Source organism: Narcine bancroftii, chromosome 1 (assembly GCF_036971445.1).
Source record: "Narcine bancroftii isolate sNarBan1 chromosome 1, sNarBan1.hap1, whole genome shotgun sequence".
Lineage (NCBI taxonomy): Eukaryota > Metazoa > Chordata > Chondrichthyes > Torpediniformes > Narcinidae > Narcine > Narcine bancroftii.
This window is the reverse complement of record NC_091469.1, coordinates 338,521,400-338,545,327: the sequence shown is the minus strand read 5'-3', so window position 1 is coordinate 338,545,327 and position 23,928 is coordinate 338,521,400. Positions and strand designations below refer to the sequence as shown.

Here is a 23,928-nt window from a genome sequence, read left to right as displayed (position 1 = left end):
ATAGTACTTTTATTTCAATCAAGTAGTTATGGGTTCCAGTTGTACTTCATTAAAAATTGGCACTTACAGATTGTCCTCTGGACAAATAAAGGAGTGCTTCACTGTGGAAATTGACCTCTCTTAGGTGAGGATTTAATTTATATACAGATGTAAAAGGTCCCAAGGCACAATTTAAAGAGATGGGGAGGGCTCCTGCTGTGCTAACCAATATTTATCGTTCAACTGAGAAATGAAGCAGATTATCTGGTCATTTACTCATTGCTTTTTGTGGGACCTTTGATGTGTGCAAATTGGCAGCTGGATCAGAAGACTAAATGTACTTCAAACAAGTTCATCGACTTTTAAACACTTCGAGATCTAAGGTAATAAATGAAAATTATAAGTGTGCAACTTATTTCTCTTTTATTTATCTGTCTTTAGGTGAGATAGTAATCCAAGTGCCTCTTCAGATAATGTAAAGGGCTCCAGAGTAGCTGTTCTCAATGTGGGCCACAACAAATTTACGAGGGGCTAGGGATTGAAATCATAAAATATTTTTTTTGGTGTTTTTTTTAATGTAGTCAGTAGGAGAGAAGTATGGAAGAAACCAACTAAACTTGGCTACTTCACAGGGAAGTGGGCCCATAAACTCTGGGTAGAGCCCCAAGAGGGCCATATTAAAAAAAAATTGAGAATAGCTGTTTTAGAGAAAACATGCTACAGGAGAACATTTCATCAAACCACACCAAACTATACAAAATTAACTGGTAATTTATTTAATTTTTTTGCAGCATTTTGCCTTGGTGTTATATAAATATGTATTTTAAAACAATTTATTTTGTTTCTATGCTATCGTGTTCTATTGTTCAGCCAAACCATTTGAGACGTCCTGGGGATGTGAAAGCCAAGATGTAATTCTTTGTTTAAAACATAGTGGGAATATTTAGTTGAATGAGACATAAATTAACATCTAAGCAATTCTTCCTTTCGATGAAATAGTTCTATTAACAGTGTACCCATTGATGTGCATAATTTTCTTTAAAGCTGCATCAAATCGCATGTTCCCTCAGTAAAAACAGCTATTTGTGACCATTTGGAGATGTTCATAGACGTTTGAATTTGAGGAATTGTTACTCTCCAATACATACTTTTATTTCATTCTCCAAAGTCAATTTCACTTTCAGAAACGGTTTGAACAGTGGTTAGGATAGGATTGTATTGATTTATCTCACTCAGCTCTCTTAATTCTGATAGCTGTTGACTAAAACAGATTTTTTTTTAATTAAGTGAAAGTGTGGTATTGAATACCACAAAAACAGGCTGCCTCTATTTTATGAGTACCTGTACCTGACTTATGGACAACCCTACATATTAAAAAGCTCCCATCATATTATTAAATTCAAACGTTTGTACAAGTATGTATGTTCATTCAAAGTTCAGATTTATTGTCAGAGTACATACACAGCATCACACAATTCTGAGATTCTTTTATCTGCAAGAGAAGCAGAGTCACCACATATTGGTAGTGTAAAAAAACTGTACTCAGTGTACACATTTAACACAAAGAAATGTAAACAAACTGACTGAGCAATGTGGAAAGAAATAAAACAATAAAGTGCACAAGTTTGAGTTTATTTTTATAATTTTTAAATTTTTCACACTATGAACCATATCAACCAAAATATGTACAAATGTTTCTCATTAAATTTACACAGTGGTCTTTTTTCCCCTTTCCCTCCCTCCCCTCCAAAACCCATAAATATTCAACATTTACAATACAATAAGACCATAAAACAATATCTTCACACAAAGTAAAATAAACAAGAAAAATGCATCATCTATTTATTACACACTGAATCTAGTCATTTTGTCTTCTTATCATTTTCATTCTCATTTTAGGGGATGGAGGTCTCTGACATGTTCCATGTATGGTTTCCAAATTTGTTCAAACATTGTGACTTTATTTTTTAAATTATATGTTATTTTTTCCAATGGAATACATTTATTCATTTCCATGTACCATTGCTGTATACTCAGGCTCTTTCATTTTCCAAGTTGACATTATACATTTTTTTGCTATCGCTAAGGCTATCATAATGAATTTTTTTTGCACTTTATTCAATTTGAGGCCTAATTCTCTACTTCTTATGTTACTTAAAATAAATATCTCTGTTTTTTTTGGTATGTTATATTTTGTCAACTACACAAAAAAGTCTGGAATAACAACCAACTGAAAAACCTCACAAAGATAAGCGTATACAGAGCCGTTGTCATACCCACACTCCTGTTCGGCTCCGAATCATGGGTCCTCTACCGGCACCACCTACGGCTCCTAGAACGCTTCCACCAGCGTTGTCTCCGCTCCATCCTCAACATCCATTGGAGCGCTTACACCCCTAACGTCGAAGTACTCGAGATGGCAGAGGTCGACAGCATCGAGTCCACGCTGCTGAAGATCCAGCTGCGCTGGATGGGTCACGTCTCCAGAATGGAGGACCATCGCCTTCCCAAGATCGTGTTATATGGCGAGCTCTCCACTGGCCACCGTGACAGAGGTGCACCAAAGAAAAGGTACAAGGACTGCCTAAAGAAATCTCTTGGTGCCTGCCACATTGACCACCGCCAGTGGGCTGATAACGCCTCAAACCGTGCATCTTGGCGCCTCACAGTTTGGCGGGCAGCAACCTCCTTTGAAGAAGACCGCAGAGCCCACCTCACTGACAAAAGGCAAAGGAGGAAAAACCCAACACCCAACCCCAACCAACCAATTTTCCCTTGCAACCGCTGCAATCGTGTCTGCCTGTCCCGCATCGGACTTGTCAGCCACAAACGAGCCTGCAGCTGACGTGGACTTTTTACCCCCTCCATAAATCTTTGTCCGCGAAGCCAAGCCAAAGAAAAAAGAAGATTTTGTAATTTTATTTAGTATCTGATTTAATTCTTCCCAAAATGTATTTACTTTTGTACATGCCCAAGTTGCATGTAATGTTGTTCCCATTTCCTTCTTACAGCGAAAACATCTATCCGATAATGTTGAGTCCCATTTTTTAATATTTGAGGAGTAATATATACCCTGTGTAACCAATTATACTGTATCATGCATAACCTTGTGCTTATTGTATTCTTCATAGTTCCAGAACATAACTTTTGCCAAACTTCATTTTTTATCTTTATGTTTAGATCCTTTTCCCACTTCTGCTTAGGTTTATAGTTTATTTCATTTTCCTTATCTTGCAGCTTAATGTACATGTTGGTTATAAATCTTTTGATTATCATTGTGTCTGTAATCATGTATTCATAGCTGCTTCCTTCAGGTAATCTCAAGCTGTTTCCCAATTTATCCTTTAAATAAGCTTTCAATTGATGATATGCAAACATTGTACCATGAGTTATTCCATATTTATACTTCAACTGTTCAAATGTTAATAAATTATTTCCCAAAAAAAAAAAATTTCTATTCTTTTGATTCCTTTTCTCTCCCATTCTCTAAAGGAAAGGTTGTCTATTGTAAAAGGGATTAGTGGATTTTGTGTCAATAGTAATTTTGGTATTTGATAATTCATTTTTTTCCTTTCTAAGTGGATCTTCTTCCATGTATTAAGTAAATGATGCAATACTGGTGAGTTTTTATATTGCACCAGCTTTTCATCCCACTTATAAAGTATATGTTCTGGTAACTTCTCCCCTATTTTATCTAGCTCTATCTTAGTCCAATCTGGTTTTTCCCTTGTCTGGTAAAAATCTGATAAATACCTTAATTGTGCAGCTCTATAATAATTTCTAAAATTTGGTAACTGCAAACCACCTTGATTATACCTCTCTGCTAATTTATCTAATGCTACCCTTGGATTCCTCCCTTTCCACAAGAATTTCCTTATTATTCTCTTTAGTTCCTTAAATAATTTTTCTGTTAAAGGAATTGGTAACATTTGAAATAAGTATTGTATCCTTGGGAACACATTCATTTTAATGTAGTTTACCCTCCCTATCAACGTTAGCGGTAATTCTTTCCAATGTTCTAAATCTTCCTGCAATTTCTTTATTAGTGGCTGATAATTTAGTTTGTACAAATGGCTTAGTTATTATCTAACCTGATTCTGAGGTATCGGATTGCTTGTACTTGCCATTTAAATGGTGATTCTTTTTAAAATTCTGTATAGTCTGCATTACTCATTGGCATCACTTCACTTATATTTGCGTTGATCTTGTACCCCAATATTTCTCCATATTCCTTCAATATCTTATGTAATTCCTTTACTGATACCTTTGGTTCTCTTAGGTATATTATGATGTCATCTGCAAATAAGCTGATTTTATACTCCTTCTCCTTTATTTTTATCCTTTTTATTTTATTTTCTATTCTTATCAGTTCTGCCAAAGGTGATCAATGAGGGTGATAGTGGACATCCCTGTCTAGTTGACCAACTTAATTTAAAGTGACTCGATACATATCCATATACTGTTACCTTAACCAACGGTCCATTATACAATGCTTTAATCCAATTTATATATTTTTCTGGTAGATTGAACTTCTGTAATATTTTAAATAAGTAATTCCACTCTACTCTGTCAAAGGCTTTTTCTGCGTCTAGAGCAACAGCCACTGTTGGTTTCTTATTTCCTTGAACTACGTGGATTAGATTAATAAATTTGCAGACATTGTGCGCTGTTCGTCTTTTAATAAATCCAGTTTGATCTTGTTTTCCTATTTTTGGTACACAATCGGCCAATCTGTTTGCTAAAAATGTTGCTATTATCTTATAGTCTGAATTAAGTTGAGATATTGGTCTATATGATGCTGATGTTAATGGATCCTTCCCTGTCTTTGGTATTACTGTAATTATTGCTGTCTTACATGAATCTGGCAAGTTTTGTGTTTCTTCTATCTGGTTCATTACTTCCAGGAGAGGAGGAATTATAAAACTTTTTATATGTTTTATAGAATTCTGTTGGAAATCCATCCTCTCCTGGTGTTTTATTGTTTGGCATCTTTTTTAATATATCCTGTATTTCCTCTATTTTAAATGGTTTTATTAGTTTGTTTTGTTCCTCTTCTTACAATTTCGGCAATTCAATTTTAGCTAAAAATTCCTCTATTTTGCCATCTTTCCCCTCGTTCTCAATTTGAAACAATTGTTCATAAAATTCCTTAAAATTTTCATTAATCTCTGTTGGATTATGCATAATTTGTTTGTCCTTTTTCCTTGACGCCAGTATTGTTCTTTTAGCTTGTTCTGTTTTAAGTTGCCAGGCTAATATTTTATGTGTTTTTTCTCCCAGTTTGTAATGCTTTGTTTTCATTATGTTCTTCTCCACCTTGTACGTTTGTAATGTTTCGTATTTAATTTTTTTTGTCTGCCAATTCTATCCTTTTCGTTATATCATCCCTTTTTACTAATTCCTTTTCTGTATTTACTATCTCCCTTTCCGACTGCTCTATTTCTCGATTGTAGTCCTTTTTCATCTTAGTCACATAACTTATTATCTGCCCTCTAATGAAGGTTTCATTGCATCTCATAATATAAATTTGTCTTTCACTGATCCTGTGTTTATTTCAAAATATATTTTAATTTGGCATTCAATAAACTCCCTAAATTCCTGTCTTTTAAGTAGCATGGAGTTTTTCCTCCATCTATATGTTCTTGGTAGGATGTCCTCCAGTTCTATTGCTAATAATATGGGTGAATGATCTGATAGTAGTCTAGCTTTATACTCAGTTTTCCTGACTCTACCTTGAATATGGGCTGACAACAAAAACATATCAATCCTTGAGTAAGTTTTGTGTCTACTTGAATAATATGAAAATTCCTTCTCTCTTAGGTGTTGCCTCCTCCATATATCCATAGATTTCATTTCCTGCATTGATTTAACCATAAATTTGGCTACTTTATTCTTTTTACATCTTTTGTCCAGTTTTATCCAACATTGGGTCCAAATTAAGGTTAAAATCCCCTCCTATCAATATATTTCCTTTTGTGTCTGCAATCTTCAAAAAAAATCCTGCATAAACTTTTGATCCTTCTTGTTAGGTGCATATATATTGAGCAAATTCCAAAATTCTGAGTATATCTGACACTTTATCATTGCATACCTCCCTGCCGGATCTATTATTTCCTCCTCTATTTTGATTGGTACATTTTTGTTAACTAGTATGGCTACACTTCTAGCTTTTGAATTATAGGATGCTGCCATTACGTGTCCTACCCATTCTCTCTTTAATTTGTTATGTTAGATGCATTTCCTGCACAAATGCTATATCTATTTTTTCTTTCTTCAATAAATTTAGTTATGTATTCCACTAATCTTTATAGTCATATAGTTCAACATGACTATCTTATATCTTGCATATACCTCTTCGCCACTTCCATCCCCCTTTTCCCCATTTTCATCTCTTAGTTTTCTCTTATTACACTTAATGTACGACAACACATTTAAAACATAAAGTATCCCCGCAATTCCCACATCCACTAATACCTTAACCCCAAAAGCCCACCCCCCTCTCTGAGTTTCCCCTTATCCCTTGCTGGGCAACCACAGCTCCCCTTTTCATTTGGATTGCGATCTTGTTCACAGCGTCAACTGATTTTGCAGTGACAGTTATTCCCCCTCTCCAGAAAAGTTTTTTTTAAACACATATAACAAAGCTCTCTCTCTTCCCCCCCCCCCTTACTCCCTTCCTTCCCTTCTCTTTTCCCTCTTTTGCCCTTTACATATACTTTATTGCAATTCTTCATCTTTTCTCCTTTCCTGCAAATGTTCTGCCAATTCTTGAGCTTTCTCTGGATCCAAGAACAGTCTGTTTTGATCCCTGGGTGTAAATATTTTAAGTACGGCTCGATGTTTTAATATGAATTTGTAACCTTGTTTCCATAAAATCAATTTCGCTGTATTAAACTCCTTCCTCCTCTTTAAGAGTTCAAAACTTATGTCTGGGTAAAATAAAAAATGTGACCCTTGTATTCCAATGGTTTATTATCTTCTCTAACTTTATTCCTTGCCTGTTCCAGTATATTTTCTCTTGTCGTGTTTCTCAAAAATTTTACTAAGATGGATCTTGGTTTTTGATGTGTGTGTGGTTTCAGAGCTAATGCTCTGTGTGCCCTTTCTATTTCCATTTCTTCCTGAATTTCTGTAATTCCCAGGACCTTTGGGATCCATCCTTTTATAAATTCCTTCATGTCTGTGCCTTCTTTACCCTCCTTCAGGCCCACTATTTTTATATTGTTTCGCCTACTATAATTTTCCAACACATCAATTTTCTGAGGTAACAACTCTTGTGTCTCTTTAATTTTTTTTGTCACTTTCTTCCAATTTTTCTCTTAAGTCATTCACTTCCATTTCTACAGCCGTTTCCCCCTCTTCCACATTCTCTACTCTTTTCCCTATTTCTGTCATTACCAGTTTTAACCTTTGCATTTTATCTTCTGTTCTTTTCATTTTCCTTTTAATTGCATTAAACTGTAATGATAACCATTCTTTTAATTATCTCATTTGTTCTTCAAAAAGACTTTATCTATATTCTGTTCATCATTTTACCTTTTATTTCTCTGTGAAGATCTTGGTCTTCTTCTTCTGTGTCTGTATCTATGTTTGTGTCTCTTCTGTTTTTCCTGATGAGCTGCTTGTATCTCTTTTTCGAGCCTCTTGTTGCTGGTCCTCCTCTCCTGGACTGCTCGTCTGTTATGGTTCCTGACATTGATCTTCTTGTCGGTCATCCTTCCGTCTGTCTCCTTCGTCTGTTTCATCACTCCCTCTTCTGTTGGCTTCCTCGTCCCTCAGCTGTTCGCTCTGTGATAGCCCGCTCCTCTGCTGAGCCCCCCTCCTGCAGGTGTCCTCTTTCTCCTTTGATTGCGCACTTTTGTTTGGCTCCGAGAGCTATTTTTGTAGTGCACCGGCTGGTGGGTCGCGACTTCGCAGGGCAGGTACTGACCTTGAGGGTCGGGGGCTCCTCGCCACCACAGCATCCTGTTCCTTCGTGCAAGTAAGGCCTTCTTTTCTCTTCTCCGGCGACTTTTCTACTTCTTTTTATCCAGTTGCTTTTACTTTCTCCTTCTTGGGAGCCATCATCTTCTCTGTATCTTTATCTTTTATTTCTTATATTTTATTTTTGTTATGCTTTGCTTTTTCCTATTTTCCTGGAGAGGGCTGGTTTTCCTGAATGGCCACTACTCCATCACGTGACTCCTCGATTGAGTTTGTTGTTGAGGAGTCTAATGGTGCAATGAGAACAGAGCGGGTGCTGAGTGGTGTAAATTATTAATGATTACTGCTACTGTGCAAAGCCAGCGTTCCCTTAAGATGTTTTGCCTATGATGTCCACTAGTTTTTTTTCAGGGCTTTCCACTCATGTATATTAGTGTCCCCATTCCAAACCACAATGCAGCCGGTCAGCATATTTTACACCACACATCTGTAGAAATTTGCCAGGATTTCCAAACTCCTGAGGGGCTGACATGCTTTCTTCATGATGCCATTATTGTGTTGGGTCCAAAAAAGATCCTCTGAGATAAAAACTTAATTTTTCTCACCCTCTCCCCCACTGATCCCACAATGATCACTGGATTGTATACCTCTGGTTTTCCCTTCCTGATTTAAAAAAAAATCAGCACTTTGGTTTACTCCTACTACTTGTTTCCTCATTTCACTTTTAATAATTCTTTCTAATCAATCCTGTGCTCTTGATACCATTCATTACTGAACAGGGGAAGTATGGTTACCATAAATTTAATTCTATGGATGTCTGTTAAAAAGGAACCCATTTGTAATCCAAGAATGGCCTGTACCTATTTTCTTCTTGAGCTGAAGAGCATTAGATATACATTAATGAAAAAGTCCTATTGGTTTGAGCACACAAACAAAATGCCAACAATTATTTGATCTGCAGTTAAATGATGTGAGTCAATGGTTGACAGATATCTTGTCAAGAAAGGAAGGTGGACATTTTAATATTTGCGGTGGGGATAATTTTGTAGGCTATTAAGTGTGTGTGAGAATTTGAATGAGTTCTTCAGTGAAATAAAAAATGAGTTGAAAGGAAGTACAACTGATGTCTAGTACTTTATTATCATGTAACTGTGTTAAAATTATTGGTTTTTTTTGAAAGCCATAAGGAATTTATAATACCGTCTTGCTCATCGGCACACCTTAAGTGCAACCTGACAGCTCCCATTTACAAAAAAAAAATTCCTAAGCAACTTAATTTAATGACTGCTGATGTCTTGTATAATTAGAAGCCAACTACATATAAAGAACATTATTAATTGTCTCATTTTCTTCCGCCGTACATGGGACCATACACTCTTCGCCTTGAAAGACAATGGTTAAATGTCCAATATCATTGAAAAGATGCAGTTACTTATGAACAGGCAATGCTCCAGTACATCTCAGAGGATCGGAAACACTGCCTTTATGACCAAGTTAATCCCCGAAGTCTGTTTTGAGAAGAGTACTATGTTATCTAGCTGTGATTCATAACTTGTGAACATCTGGTTTTTAAGATATAATGTGCATTGAGAAATAAGTTGGGCACATCACCTTCATCCTTTAAGAGGACAATAATGAACTAAAAAAAATGGCAATTTTATTAAATGTTAATTTAACTGTGAAATTAATATTCTACTAAATGGATGTAGATAACACTCTACCACAGGCTGTTCACAAGAGGATTAACTGTTCTATTTGAATGAGTAATTATCTCTAATCTTGTACCAAAGAGGATAGATATTATTGCAATTCACAATGGCAGTAATTAAACAAATTTGATTTGGGAAATTTTTGAAGGTCAGAGTTGAGCTCATCCTACCATTTTCTAAATCATTAGAGAGATTGCACTAGAATACTCCACGTGATTAAACACATTCCAGAAGAGAACAAGTCAAAGGATGGGGGAATTAATTGTTAGTCATTTCAATCCGGGTCATCGTTCTTCCCCAAAAAGAATTGAAAGCAGCCTTTTGTTTTTACTCCTCTGCATTGAAGATTGGTCTGAATTGGGCTGATCACAAGCCTCTCACAGCAATGCATAAGGCAAGACTAGCAAATGTCACTCTAACCAGCCCCACAATAAGAGAAAGTAATTCTTCCCGGGGCAACATTTTGGTTAAAGATCCTCAGAGTCACAGATCCTTCCCACAATGTTAAACTATGCCTTTGTTCGAATGTGGAGAAACTTTGTACAGCAGTGCATTACGTTCATGGATTCCAGCAGTTTGCATACAACTTAGTGAGGAAAATCTGAAGCTCTTAAAGCAGAATTTCATGGATACCGCCAACTACCAGCATCAACAATAATGATTTTACTTACATCTGTAATCATTTTGCCTCTTGTCTTGTTTCTTTCTCGGTGATTGGCTCTTTTCTGTTTTTGTTGCAACACTCGCTCCCTGGTAGTTCGATATTCAAGAGCAAACTCGCTGATAATCTTACAGAACTTGTGAATATTCACATCTCTGATTGCATGTGGGGGATGTCCCATGAACAGCAGAAATGCATGGAATCTAGAAGACAAAGAGGATGCTCAGGCCTATAAAGTTCATAATCTGTCCAGTCTTTGAACTTGTGAACACATGATCATTGGATCAATTGTGCATGCTTGACAGTTAATTGCACATTTTAACAGGATGAATAATGATAGTGTTGCAAACACTTAATGGGATGTTGTTGAGAATAGCTTTCCTAACAATCATTTCTACAGTTTCCCAACATACAAAGTTATAGAGATTAGTTCTGATCGGACAGGTTTCAGATATAACAGAGCCAATCTAACTTATTGACACTTTTTTTTAGCTACAATTCCTTGTCTTGCTTATTCTGAACTTGATACTCCAGTCCATGCACGTGCCCATTAGTATTGAATTGTCATTTACATGGTTGTTACCTTTTGGTAGAACAAAGCAAATATCAAATATCAATCATTGTTGAAATGAACAACAGATGGAACAGGTACAGGGCCAAATAGTTTGACATAGTCACTTGAAATACTCAGTCAAATAATAAATGGAAACTTCAAACATGAACAACAAAACTTAGGGGATGATTTTGGAAAAGTAAATGGTCAACTGCACCTACGATAAATGTTTTGGTCCAAGTTTGCACAGTGCTTTTTGGGCACACATCAGAAGATTCTATAACGTCTGCATCCTGCTGGATTATTCAAGATAAAACTATTAGATGATTCAAACTGGTACCAGGAAAGCCTTATACAGATACTTGGGGAAATTTTAGATATTTAGACAAAATAATCATATGTCCCCAAAAGACAGGCCATTGGAAAGCATAACTCCACAATTTTCAAGAGTGCAAAGCAGAATAGCTTTCCCCGATAAATGGTTAATCTCAGGGAATTTCCCATTCATTTTTCATTCAATGAAGGTCTTTTTATAGATCTTTCAGTTCCTCAGAATACCTCTTAATGCTTTACATGAATAAAGCAATTATGAGCTGTGGCTAACATCATAATGTAGGAAGCATAGCAGTCAATTTATATTCAGCAAGCTTTTATGAACATCACGCATTCAAGCCCATAACTTTAGGAATCATTATTCCCTTTCTCCAAACTCATCTTAAGTAACAGAAGTGCTGAACTGGAAAAATGGTAATGAAAAGCTATTCCCTCAGCATTTATATTTCATGTTTTGATCTGGTACAAACATCAGCAGTGTTCCCATGCACCACCCTGAACACATTTCGTCTCCACATCAAGGATTGCACTTTCCTTTTTCTACCTGCTTGATAGTGCAACCAGGGGGATTTGACTGGCTTTCATGTCATTCTTTCAACTTCTTAAAGATTTTGTTCGAGGTGCAGTTTTGAAGACACAATTTCAAATGGAGTTAGGATTACGATTAAATTCCATATAGTAAGTATTTTATCTTTCTGTTTGTAAAAATAGAAAGCATCTTCATTATCTAAAGGTTTACTGGCTTAAAAAAAAAATTACCTGAACACGCCTAAAAATTTCCAAAGTTGATCCTTCCAACTTGTTTGTCTCTCTCTGCTTAAAAGTCTCACTTTATGCTCTTCCTTTTTCTCTGAGTTCAGAACCAAATAATTTTACACCTTATTGGATTATTGAATGAATGAAAGGATTTATTGTGAAATATGCCAGTAGGATGTAAAGATGCAGTGAAAGTCTTACTTGCTGCATTTTCCCCAGTTAAAAGCACATTAGGAGCAATTAAGCCATGAAGAGAAAATAAAAGGAGTAATAAATAATACACTTCAGAACCCGAGAACCAGAATTTATTGTCAATAACAAGTCACGAAATTCAACGATTTGTGGCAGCATCTTAGTGCAAACATTCCTGTACACCACTTTTACAATAATAATTTTTTAAAAATAATGCACAAAAAGTAAGGTGGTATCTTTGGTTCATTGATTATTCAGGAATCTGATGGCAGTGGGGAAGAAGCTGTTCTTGTGCCGCTGAGTGCTCATCTTTAGGCTCCTGTACCTTTTTCCCGTTGGTAGCAGAGTGAAGAGGGCATGACTTGGGTGGTGGGGGTCTTTGAGGATAGAGGTTACTTTTTTAAGACACTGCCTCATGTAGATTTCCTCGATGGAGTGAAGTCTGGTGCCTGTGATGTTGCAGGCAGAGTTAACAACCCTCTGGAGTTTTTTCTTGTCCTGAGAGTGATGCAGGCAGTGATGCAACCAGCCAGAATGCTCTCTACGTACACCTGTACAAGTGTTTGAGAATCTTCAGTGGCATACCGAATCTCCTCAGGCACCATACAAAATATAGCCGCTGGCAAGCCTTCTTTGTGATTGCATCGACATGGAGGCTCCAGGACAGATTCTCGGAGATGTTAACACCCAGGAATTTGAAGTTCTTGACCCTCTCCTTGAGATGCTTGCAAATTAATTAGACAAACTAATGGATTCATACATGTAGTTGGTGGGGGAAATCAATTTCACTGAATTTTTACCACTTATCCAGGAAACCAGCATTTGGGGCTGGTCCATCCACTCTTAGGATAGAGAAGCCAGACCTATTATTGAATCCAGACCTCATTACTTCCTGCCTGATTAGTTGCAGGTGCACAGCGCTACTTTGGAATCAGGGTGGGTGGAAATTTTGTGGCCATTCAGCCCATTGTGGAGGTGCTGGACATGAGAGAGCTTGGTAGCATGAGGTCTGCAGCCCTCTAGTCACTGCTGTTTGAGAATACATTTGAGTAGTTTATTGCCTCTACCATTTTTCAGTAGTGAATTCCTGACCTCTAACTCAGGTGAAAAAATGTCTTCATTCTGTTGCTCATCTTTCTAACAAGGACTTTAAACCAATGCCCCTTTCTTTTTGATTTGTCTGCTCAGAAAAAAATTGATCCTTCCTATTTAAGCAATTGTGCCCCTCTTAGCTTTACACATCTCAATTAAGTTCTGAAGAAAGCAGCTCTAGCTTATCAAATCCTCCTATGTGGCTACAAATTTCCAGTCTTTGGCACAGCCTGATAAATCTCTCCACTTTTGCCAGATTTTTCCCAAAATGCAGTGAAAACAAATGTCTATAAGTTATGGTCCAACTAGGGTTGTGTATTGGTCCAGCACAACCACACTGTTATCACATTCTCTGCTTCAACTTAAATATCACGTGTGCCTTTTTAGCCATCTATTGACTTGTCCTTTAAGGAGAAATTAATGTAAATCTCACATCTATGCTTTTCAAACAAGTTTATAAGATAATGAAAGAAATTAACAAAAATAAACTATGACATATAGTTTTTGGGTGGCAGAATTAGCGCAATGTAATGAAAGTCCCAGCAACACTGGTTCGAATTTGGCGCTGCCTGCAAGGAGTTTTCCCAGTGTCTGCATGGGGTACTTCGGATGTCTGGTTTCCTCCCACCTTTCAAAATGTATGGGGGTTGTGAGTATTTGTGAGCCAATGGGCCAGGCTTTTGGGCTGGAAGGACCTGTAACTGGGTGCAAGTCTACATTAAGATTTAAATAAAATTGAATTAAATCACATTAAAAATAACTTCCAACATGATTTTGTATTTGTCTGCCCGTTCTTTATATTTTATTGAATGAATAAAGATGTGAGTAACAGCATCTTTATTGGTGAACCCTGTTATTGGAGGAAAACTCCTCAAGTACTAGGTGTTCTCCAAAAATTGATCACTTCATGACCTTTAGCTCAGCATGGTACTATCAATTCCAAGCACTCAAGTTGTGAGCTGAAGCACTAACCAGAGACTGCTGTACTGAGAGAATGCCAGGTCCGTTCTGTTGGTTGAGGTATTTATCAGAGTTTCCTTTTAACTGAAAATCCAATGGCACTACTTTGAAGAGTAGGGCATGGGTGCTAATTCCCCATCTCATAAACAAAATGTCAAACAGATGATGATCTGGACAATTATTTCATTACTGTTTGTGCAACCTTGCTGTGTGCTAATCACCAGTCATGTTCCCAACATAACAACAGCAAAATCAATGTTCAATCAGCTGCAAGGTGCTTTTGGATGACATACAAGATACAACAGAACTTATTTAGAAGAAAACTATCTACAAATAAATACATCTGGTGCACAGGAGCAATCTTCATCTTGTTGGAGGGAGCAGAGTGGGAAGAAATTTTACAACCTTACATTTCTTGTGCAAATTGTAAATCCAGACGTGCAGTGCCTATAATTGAATGATACACGACCGGAAAACTGTAAAATGTGCACACCTGAATTTCCAAATTTTACAACTGACAGATTAGACTGCCACTGGCAGCACATTAATTTTGAACACATGGTGCCATAATACTGATCTATTTGTCAAGCTATCAGGTGGATAATCTCTTTCAATCAGGTTCCCAACTCTTATTTCAGTGAACTGTTTAAACATTTGGTTTACTTCTGATATTTCCATGACTACCTGTGGGCAGATGAAACCTTAGGAGAATCCAACCATGGTCAGCAATCTAACAAACATTTAAGACAGAGAAACTTGGAATTACAAGATTTCATTAATTGTGGGCATGCTACTTTTGAACAACACATTCTGCTGGTATTCTTGAGCCCAATGGACCGTATCATCTTGGTTCCTGTTAAACCTTGCTCTTTGATCTTCAGCAAATCCATAGTTCATCCTTTCCTCAATATCATTTTTTAAAAATGAACATATTTATACTTTTGACAGCTATAAGCAAAATCAGGCAGGTGCCTGAATTCAGGTTTAATCTCTCACTTACATTTCATCACTAACTTTTGACTCAGCTTCATTTTCTACTTTTTTTTTCCTCAATACCGGATGCATCTGTAAGAGAGAACTTGGCCACTTCTATGGTTTGTAACCAAATAAAAAGCCTGAAGAAAATGATCCCGAGAACATATTTAACTTACATCAGAGATCAACAAATTGTACCTGTTTATTATTCTTCTGTGAACAATTTTTAAAATGATGATCCTCTCAGCACAATCCTTCAAGGATTCAGACATTTTCTGCTTCAGGGAGGGCTTCATTTCATATTTAGCAATTGCCTTCAAGTGATCCCATGAGGCCTTGCATCTCCTTTCCAACTGACAAAGGTTTTCCTGAAGCTGATCAAAATCAACCTGAGAATGACAGATTAATAAAAAAATAAAATTTCCTGCTCAATCATTTTACTAATTGTAACTTTGTTCCCTTTGATTTCATGAATTAAACTAAACTAAGATTACAAGAACCAAACGTAGAAAAAGTATGTTTGATCATCTGGAGCCAAAAAGCAAATCTAGATGTCATGCAGACATTTTTTGCTAATGGATAGAGTAATATTTAGCTTCAAGGATCTTAATTTGTTCACAGGTAAGATGGTTTTCTTCTCCTTACTGTTTAGAAAGATAGTTAGCATACTCTTTCTGGTAGTGACCGTATTAAAGGTTTTAAGAACCATTGGTGCAGTGGAGAAGACCATAGCATGCTAGGGTAGCAAGCCATGGATAAATGTATGTTTGGAGCTGAGCGAAGGAGGTAGAGTTTGAGAGCAGGGGCATAACCAAATGGGGGAACAATAGAGGGCATCACATTGCATTCCTCACCTCAAATTAAATCCCCCCAAAAAGTAAGATCACAATAAGGTGGAAGTGGTGAGGATGTTTCTTCTTGTATAGAATGTAGAACTAGAGATCAAGGTTTTAAAAATTTGGGGTCATTTATAAAATTCACACAGGAATGAATCATCCTCTCTTATCTTTAGAACTCTGCTTAAAAGACCACAAGTGTAGAGTAGATGGGATTCTTGGGAAGCAAAGGGGGAAAGGCATTTTGAGTAGGGGGGCGATGAGGTCATAGGAGAGAAAATAGAGTTGATGTTTCAATGAAATCAGACAATACCTTGTTTCAGTGATGAATAAGGCTCAAGTGGTCTTTTTCTAATCCATTTGTTTCTGTTTAAAATATATATGTCAACTAATAAACATTTGTGCACACATTTACGCTTCAATATTAAGATACTTCATTTCATCCCTCCAAAATCTGACAAATTCAAAATCTTGCATTTCCCTGCTTCGAAACTGATGACAATATCTCTGATTATTGAAATGTTCCATTCATTATCTCTGTAGAAGTACATTTCAACTATGCAAGGACAAAAGCCATCAACTCAAATAATAATGATTTGTTTTGCAATCTCTTGCAAGGCATGTGCAAGACTAAGTTTGTCAGAATGTAAAGGCCCACAATGTACTTTTGTTAAATTTCCCAAGTTGAAAGTAACTGTGGCAGCCCATATGAGCAGAAGGGTAGAGAAGGTTGCTAGAAGAAACAGCATGTAGAAAGAGATCATAATGTAGCACCGAGACAGAGATAATTAGGTATATAAGACATCTTCATTCTCTTGAGTGCACTTTCTAAAATTGAAGGAACTTGCCTGAATTAATTTCACTTGTATTGATGGTTATACTAAAGTATGGTTGTTATTAAGCCTCTAACATGCTGGCATTTGATGGGAAAAGGTTAAATGAGCAGGATATTCACACCACCCATGGTTTAACCAGCCATTCTCTGTTCACCTGTGTTATAGAGGATTTATTCCCTTAAATCACATACCATTTTAAGTATTTCCTATGCCATAGATGCTCTGTGATTATTAAGGGATTGCTTAAGGTGATATGTGGACGGGAAGAAAAAGTTCGAAAACCACTGTTTTAATCTTACCTAATTGACTCGTTACGTGCACAGTTTCATAACTCCAAAGGAAATGGGCCAATGACAATTTTTCTCAAGTAAAATATTTCAGGAACAATTGGGTCTAGAGCAGTGGTTCTTGACCTTTCCCCCACTCACATACTACCTTAAGCAATCCCTTACTAATCACAGAACGCCAATGACATAGGGATTACTTAAAGTGGTATGTGAGTGGAAATAAAATGGTTGAGAACCACTGTCTTAAATTAATCAAGGTCCTCGGTGGAATCATTGGTTTCCCATAGAACCCAATGAAAGATTGATATTATTTTTTTTAGAGTAAACAGGCAATTAACATTTCAAAAAAATCTCTTTTCAGTTTGTAAAATAGTTAACCTTCATTGATCAAGGTACACAAGACATCCAGAGAAGCGCCAATGCTCAGTGGAGTGCTTAAGTTCGCAAATGTCAGTTCCTAGTGCTTTGGCACATTTGATTAATGGTAAATGGTTACTCCCATGAGGAAGAGGCTGCAGGGGCACAGATCCCAATGTGCCACTGGACTGTAATCTTGTCCTTAATGAGGCTGACAACAACATTGTCAAGCAGTTTGATGCCATACCAGCTATACATCCGTCGATTAGGCCACCAGAATCACATTGTTCCTGGCAATGCTGTTTTTTTTTTAATTAATCTGTTTTAAGAATATGGAAAAATGGATAGAGTGGTGTTGTACAACTGAAGAACAAGAACAAGCTGATAGAATAAAAAGAAATATCATTACCACTGTTATTTTCCTTCTAACTTAAATGAAATCCAATATTGGGAGACCAGCTCTGGTTTACGTAGAACATTTAAACATAAACAAATTTGTGTTAAATGTCATACTTTGGATTGCATGATAGTTACAGCAATCCACACCAGGCCATTTTGAGATTGAAAGATTATATATTATGACACCCTGTAACATAAAACTTATTTATGTGGATTAATAGAGATGCAAATAAAATACAAGTGTGGGTTTAAAATAAAACAGAAGTTAACATGTCTAGCTTTACAGAAATGCTCTCATTGTCAAGGAATTTTTTTAAAAAATTTGCACATGGCTTTAATATTCATTTACACTTTCCCAGCCTGTTTTATTTTTTGTTTTTGACGGTTACAATGCCAGGGAGTCAGGAGATGATTTGAAGTAAATCCAGAGTCTGAATGAATATGACTACAGTTAAGTCAAATCTGTTAAAGCAACTTTACAAATTCATTCACTCATGGTGCCAGGCAACTAATACTGGCTGGCAAGTAATGCCAGAAGCTCCTTCAGATGGTCCCATACGTTATTCTTTTCGCATCCCTTTTATATTGAATGGCATGACACAATGTAGATTTGTGCCTCTCAGCAAATCTTTTCATCTCTCCCTCTCATGGTTTTGACCAAGGCTCAATGGTCACTTGTATGGCGGAAAATTGTTGGTTCAAATCTTACTCCTGAGACTCACGTCTATGGGATTTCAGTGTGGTGTGGGAATATCAAACCTATTCCATCTGCCCTCTTATGTGGGCACAGATGATCCTGAAGGGGAGAGAATTTCTCCATGTTTATAGTATTTATTTATCCTTTAAAGATAACACTGGGAGAAGGGGAAAAAAAACATATAATATTCACCTTACAGACTGTGAGATCTCGTCAGCCAGTGATTCTGGCTAGAAAGAAAGTTTATGTGAGTTCTGCCAGGTAGAGGATATGGTTCAGTAGCTTTGATTCCCAACTTGATTAAAATGTAACAGAAATGGGTGCTCAAACTCACAGCTATATTTTTTTTCTAGGTTAGGAAATGATAAATGTTCCTTGAGAACTAATTTTTGTTTGAAGTGTGTCTTTTCCTGTCGCCCGGATGGATCACCATCTTCTGGGGCCTAAGTAGTGTTGCACCATATACTGCAGTGAAAATCCAATGATACTGCCACCCAATGCAAGAACTGAAGCTGAGCAGCTGATTCAGAGGATGAGGCAATGCTTTGGAAGCAGCAGGAGAGAGCTAACCACCAACACCATCACAGGCCGAGCAGGGCTTTGGGCCCCACATGCCCCACCTTTGTTCTGAAATGTTGCTGGCTTTGTACTCCCACTGCGTGGAAATAAGAACAGTCTTTATGATAGGAGTGCATAATTTCCGAATGTTACTTCAGAGCCTTCTTTGTCTTTTGACTGATGCATATACTCTTCAATGTTTCCCCCAACCTAGAAAAATATATTTGTGTCAGAACTAAAAACCTGGTTAAAGATGGTTAATTCCTGAAATGCTGGTTTAATGAAGAATTCCAAAATGCCAACCTTCTTTACTTTAAAAGTTCTAGAGTAAAAGGCAGAACAATATTTTTGTTACCTTCAACTCTGGCTGGAAAATACAGCTTTGCCATCTGGATAATACTCAGACAGATTTTTTTTTTCCCGCTGACATACCTTGGCTGACCTCGTGATGGCCCCAATCTCAGAGTATAGGTCTGAACTCTCTGGAAAATTTTCCACCACAATGGTTGCAATGTGATGCAGAAGGGATTGCTTGTGTACTGTGTCTTTCACCTCTGGAACTTTCTCCAAGTACCCCAGTTCAAAGCCTTTGGCCTACAAGGAAAGGCAGAAAAGATGCTCAATCAACGACAACAACAACAAAAATGCAGAGTGCTTGAAGCCAGCATTCTTTTGCTTCTAAAAGTGGAACTTCAAATCTGATAAATTATAGCTGAGACCATGTAAACATTGAAGAGGCTCTGTCACGCATAGCACGAGTCCAGTCCTATTTAAACAGGTAAAGGCATAGCTTGGAGTCAACATTGATCTCACTCATAATATTTCATTCAAGTTTTTAAAAATAAAATATACACAAAATATCATTATGAACAATATGGATATTTGCCGCAAAAGACTATCCTCTGAATTATGTAGCAGAGACAATATGACCATTGGGATAATATCACAGCTCACCAAACAATGATTTCAAATAGAGTTAAGCTTAACAGATGTCTAGAGGAGCAGGACATCACATCCCCATAGACCTCTTTCCTTATCTATTTATTTGCCTCCATAGCTAGTCAAAAAGAGTAAAATTACTGACATAATAGCATTATAGTCCACCTGCAAAGTTAACTGTTCTGCCCTCTACAATTGTTGACTTCCTAAGTATTTTTAAATTACTTCATTTCCTAAACTGTGAATTGTCCTTGTAACATCTTTGTTTAATTTCTTTCCATTTTCAGTGAAGTGGCTTTCATACCTTCATGCAGGGCTCAAGCCTGAAACGTTGGTTATATATTTTTATCTTTGCTATATCAAGAAAGAATCCTGAACTGATGAGTTTCACCAGCATTGTATTTTTCCTTCAATTATGGTATATTTTCTTTTAAATTTTTTTTCAATAATAATAAAATCTAAAGTACATATAATCTTATTAATAGCATGGCATAAATCATATGCACACATATCCAATGTAAGTTAAACAATCAGAAAAGTTTAAGTTAAACATTAATATTAAGTTGAACATATATTAAGTACAACTAAAATGTCATTACATATATAGAGGAAGAAAAAAAAGTAGGATTCTTGTTCTGAAGGAAAAAAAACAATATTAATCTCCATTGATCCAGATATCTCAATTAATTAAAAACTCTACTAATATAATTAATCTACCCCCTACCTCTAAACAAGGTGTTCCTATCTACTTAATGAGCATATGAATTAAATGGTGACCCTCAGGCGCCGGACATGAGACCTGGTAGCATGCACACCACCGAGAACTTCAAATTGTAATAGTAATCCATGAACGGGCTCCATATCTTATCAAATTCAAACCTTCTATCTTTAAGATGGTATCTGTTTATTTTTCCCAAATAAAAAAAAGCATTTAAGGATAAGGGGGAAGATTTTTAGGACTGAGATGAGGAAAAATTTCTCTCAGAGGGTGGTGGATCTGTGGAATTCTTTGCCACAGGAAGTAGTTGAGGCCAGTTCCTTGTCAATATTTAAGAGTAGGTTAGATTTGGCCCTTGTGGCTAAAGGGATCAAGGGAGAAGGCAGGAACCGGGAACTGATCAGCCATGATCATATTGAATGGTGGTGTAGGTTTAAGGGCCACATGGCCTACTCCTGCACCTATTTTATGTTTCATGTAATCATTGAATATACGTAGGTGCAGCATTATCCTTTCATTTCATCAAAATTGCTTGTCTGGCTATTAAAAAGGAAAAAGCTAGGATTCACTTTTAGGTTAAGGTCAGAGATATAACCTCTTCCAGAAAGTAACCAAATAAGGTAATTAAAGGACATGGTCCTAATTTAATCTTTAAAAACTACTGATGAAGTTGGGAGAACATTTTTCCAAAATCTTTCTAAATCAGGGCACTCCCAAAACATATGAATCAATGAGGCTTCAGAAATTTTACACTTACCACATATCAGAATAGAAATGAGGTAGTTTGACTTTAGACGTGCATTCTATGCACCTCCTTAAATTGAAGCAAACATTGTTAGGCACAAAATGAGGATTATTAATCAAATAAAGAATGGTGTTCCAAACCTCGTCTGAAAATGATATATTCAAATCTTGCTCCCAATCATTCCTAATCATTGAAACTGTTCTTGTGCTCATTAAGTTGTTATAAATAATTGATATTGATCCTATACGAGAAAATTATTGCGGAGTCAATATACATAATCTTCTCTTATTTTCCCTCTTCATTTTGACAAATGAAGAGACCGGCCTTCATGGGGAGTAAGGAAATTGAACCTTTCTAAAAAAAATCTTCAATTTTGGCAATTTTAGGTTCCTTTTTACCTTTTTCATTTGCTAAATTACAGATAATCTGAAATTGAGACAGAGGTTGAGAATATGGGCACAATTTAGTAAATTCTCTGGATTTCAAAGTTTGCCTTTGTCAGGCCTATTATAGATAACCACCTTTTTCAACCTTATTTACTAGATACAGGAATTAAGGAGTGGGATAGATTAGGTATCAAAAGTTTTAAAGATTTTTTTTATTCATGTTAATTTTGCCTCTTTTGAACAACTGACTGTCAAATTTAAATTTTCTAATAGACATTTGTTTAGATATCTACAAATCGGACACTTCATTCAGTCTAAGCTTTACAATTTTCCTCACATTCCTGAAGCAAATAATCTTGATTTACTTTTCGATCTGAATTTTTCAATTATGGTATTTGCAGACTTTTGTGTTTTACTCTCCAAGTTATTTAGAACCAACTTGGAGAATAGAACACAAAGGAACGATAGAATATTACAGCATAGAAACAGGCCTCTTTGGTCCTTTTATTCTGTGTCAAACCATTTTTGCTTGTCCCACTGACCTGCACCCAGTCCATAGCCCTCCATACCTCTCCCATTCACATACCTGTCCAAATTGTTTCTTAAACGTTAAAATTGAGCCCACATTCACCACCCCAGCTGGCAGTGCATTCCACACTCCCACCACTCTCTGTGTGAAGAAATTTCCCCTCACGTTCCCCATAAACTTTTCCACTTTCTTTCTTAACCGGAGCATGGGGTGTCTCTGGCACCTCCTTGCCACCATTTTGATGAGCACTGCACCCTTGTCGTCTGGTTTGTATCTCACCTACCCTCAGTGGAAAAAAGCCTATATACATTTACTCTTTCTTTCCCCTTCATAATTTTAAATATCTCTGTCAAATCTTCCTTCATTCTTCTACGCTCCAGGGAATAAAGTCCTAACCTGTTCGTGAAAGTCCAGGCAACATCCTAGTAAATATTCTCTGCACTCTTTCAATCGTATTGATATCTTACCAAAACTGTACACAATACTCCAAATTTGGCCTCATCAATATCTTATACAACTTTACTATAACATTCCAATTCATGTACTCAATACTTCAATTTATGAAGGCCAATATGCCAAAAACTCTCTTTACAATCTTATCCAGCTGTGAATCCATTTTCAGGGAATTATGTATCTATATTCCCAGATCCCTCCGTTCTACTGCACTCTGCAGTGCCCTTCCATTCAGCATGCACGTCCTTTCTTGCTTTATCCTTCCAAAATACACCACACACTTGTACGTATTAAATTCCATCTGCCATTTTTCAGCACATTTTTCCAGCAGGCTCAGATCCCTCTGCAAACTTTGAAAACTTTTACTGTCCACAACAACTCAATCTTCGTGTTATCTGTAAACTTGTGGATCCAATTTACCACATTATCAGCCAGATCATTGATATAGATGACAAACAACAATGGTCCAAGCTACGGTGGAGGACATGGTCATAGGTTACCACACACACACACTATAATATATATATATATATATATATATATTTATAGACACACACACACACACACACACACACACACACACACACACACACACATATATATATATAGAGGTACACGATCCTTTATTTGGACATCTAACATCTGGAAAGCTCCAAAATCCGCTAAGTGGGGAGAGAACCAGTCGGTGCTTAGGGGAAATAGCGAGGGACTGGCGCTTGGGAGAGGCGGTCGAGGGACCGGCAAGTGCGGGAGGCGGCCAGGCGGCTGGCACTTGGAGGAGGCAGCCAGGCGGCTGAGGGACCAGTGCTTGGGGGAGGTGGCTGGGTAACTGGAAGGGGATGGGGTGGATATGGCAGCATAATTCAGGTGGGCTTTCCGAAATCCAGAAAAATCCAAAATTAGGAACACATAGTCCCCCTAGAGTTCTGGATAAAGGATCGTGTACCTGTATATATGAATATGTCATATGCATTTGTTGTTTTAGCAATACTGTTTAAATCCTATAAAAATGTTTTTTTTTTGAACATTGTAACCTTTGACCATGTCCTCCTTTG

General features: G+C 36.9%; 1 protein-coding gene across 8 annotated transcripts in view; it reads right to left on the bottom strand.

The window, feature by feature from the left end:
- Positions 1-23,928, bottom strand: part of fhod3b (formin homology 2 domain containing 3b) — a 669,782-nt gene that overhangs the window by 10,469 nt on the left and 635,385 nt on the right. For all 8 annotated transcript variants that reach the window (XM_069909515.1, XM_069909535.1, XM_069909544.1 and 5 more), the window contains 3 exons: positions 19,536-19,697; positions 15,332-15,522; positions 10,283-10,475 (listed from right to left, as the gene is read on the bottom strand). In XM_069909515.1, coding sequence (XP_069765616.1) covers positions 10,283-10,475; positions 15,332-15,522; positions 19,536-19,697 — 546 coding nt within the window. The remainder of the gene's footprint in view (positions 1-10,282; positions 10,476-15,331; positions 15,523-19,535; positions 19,698-23,928) is intronic.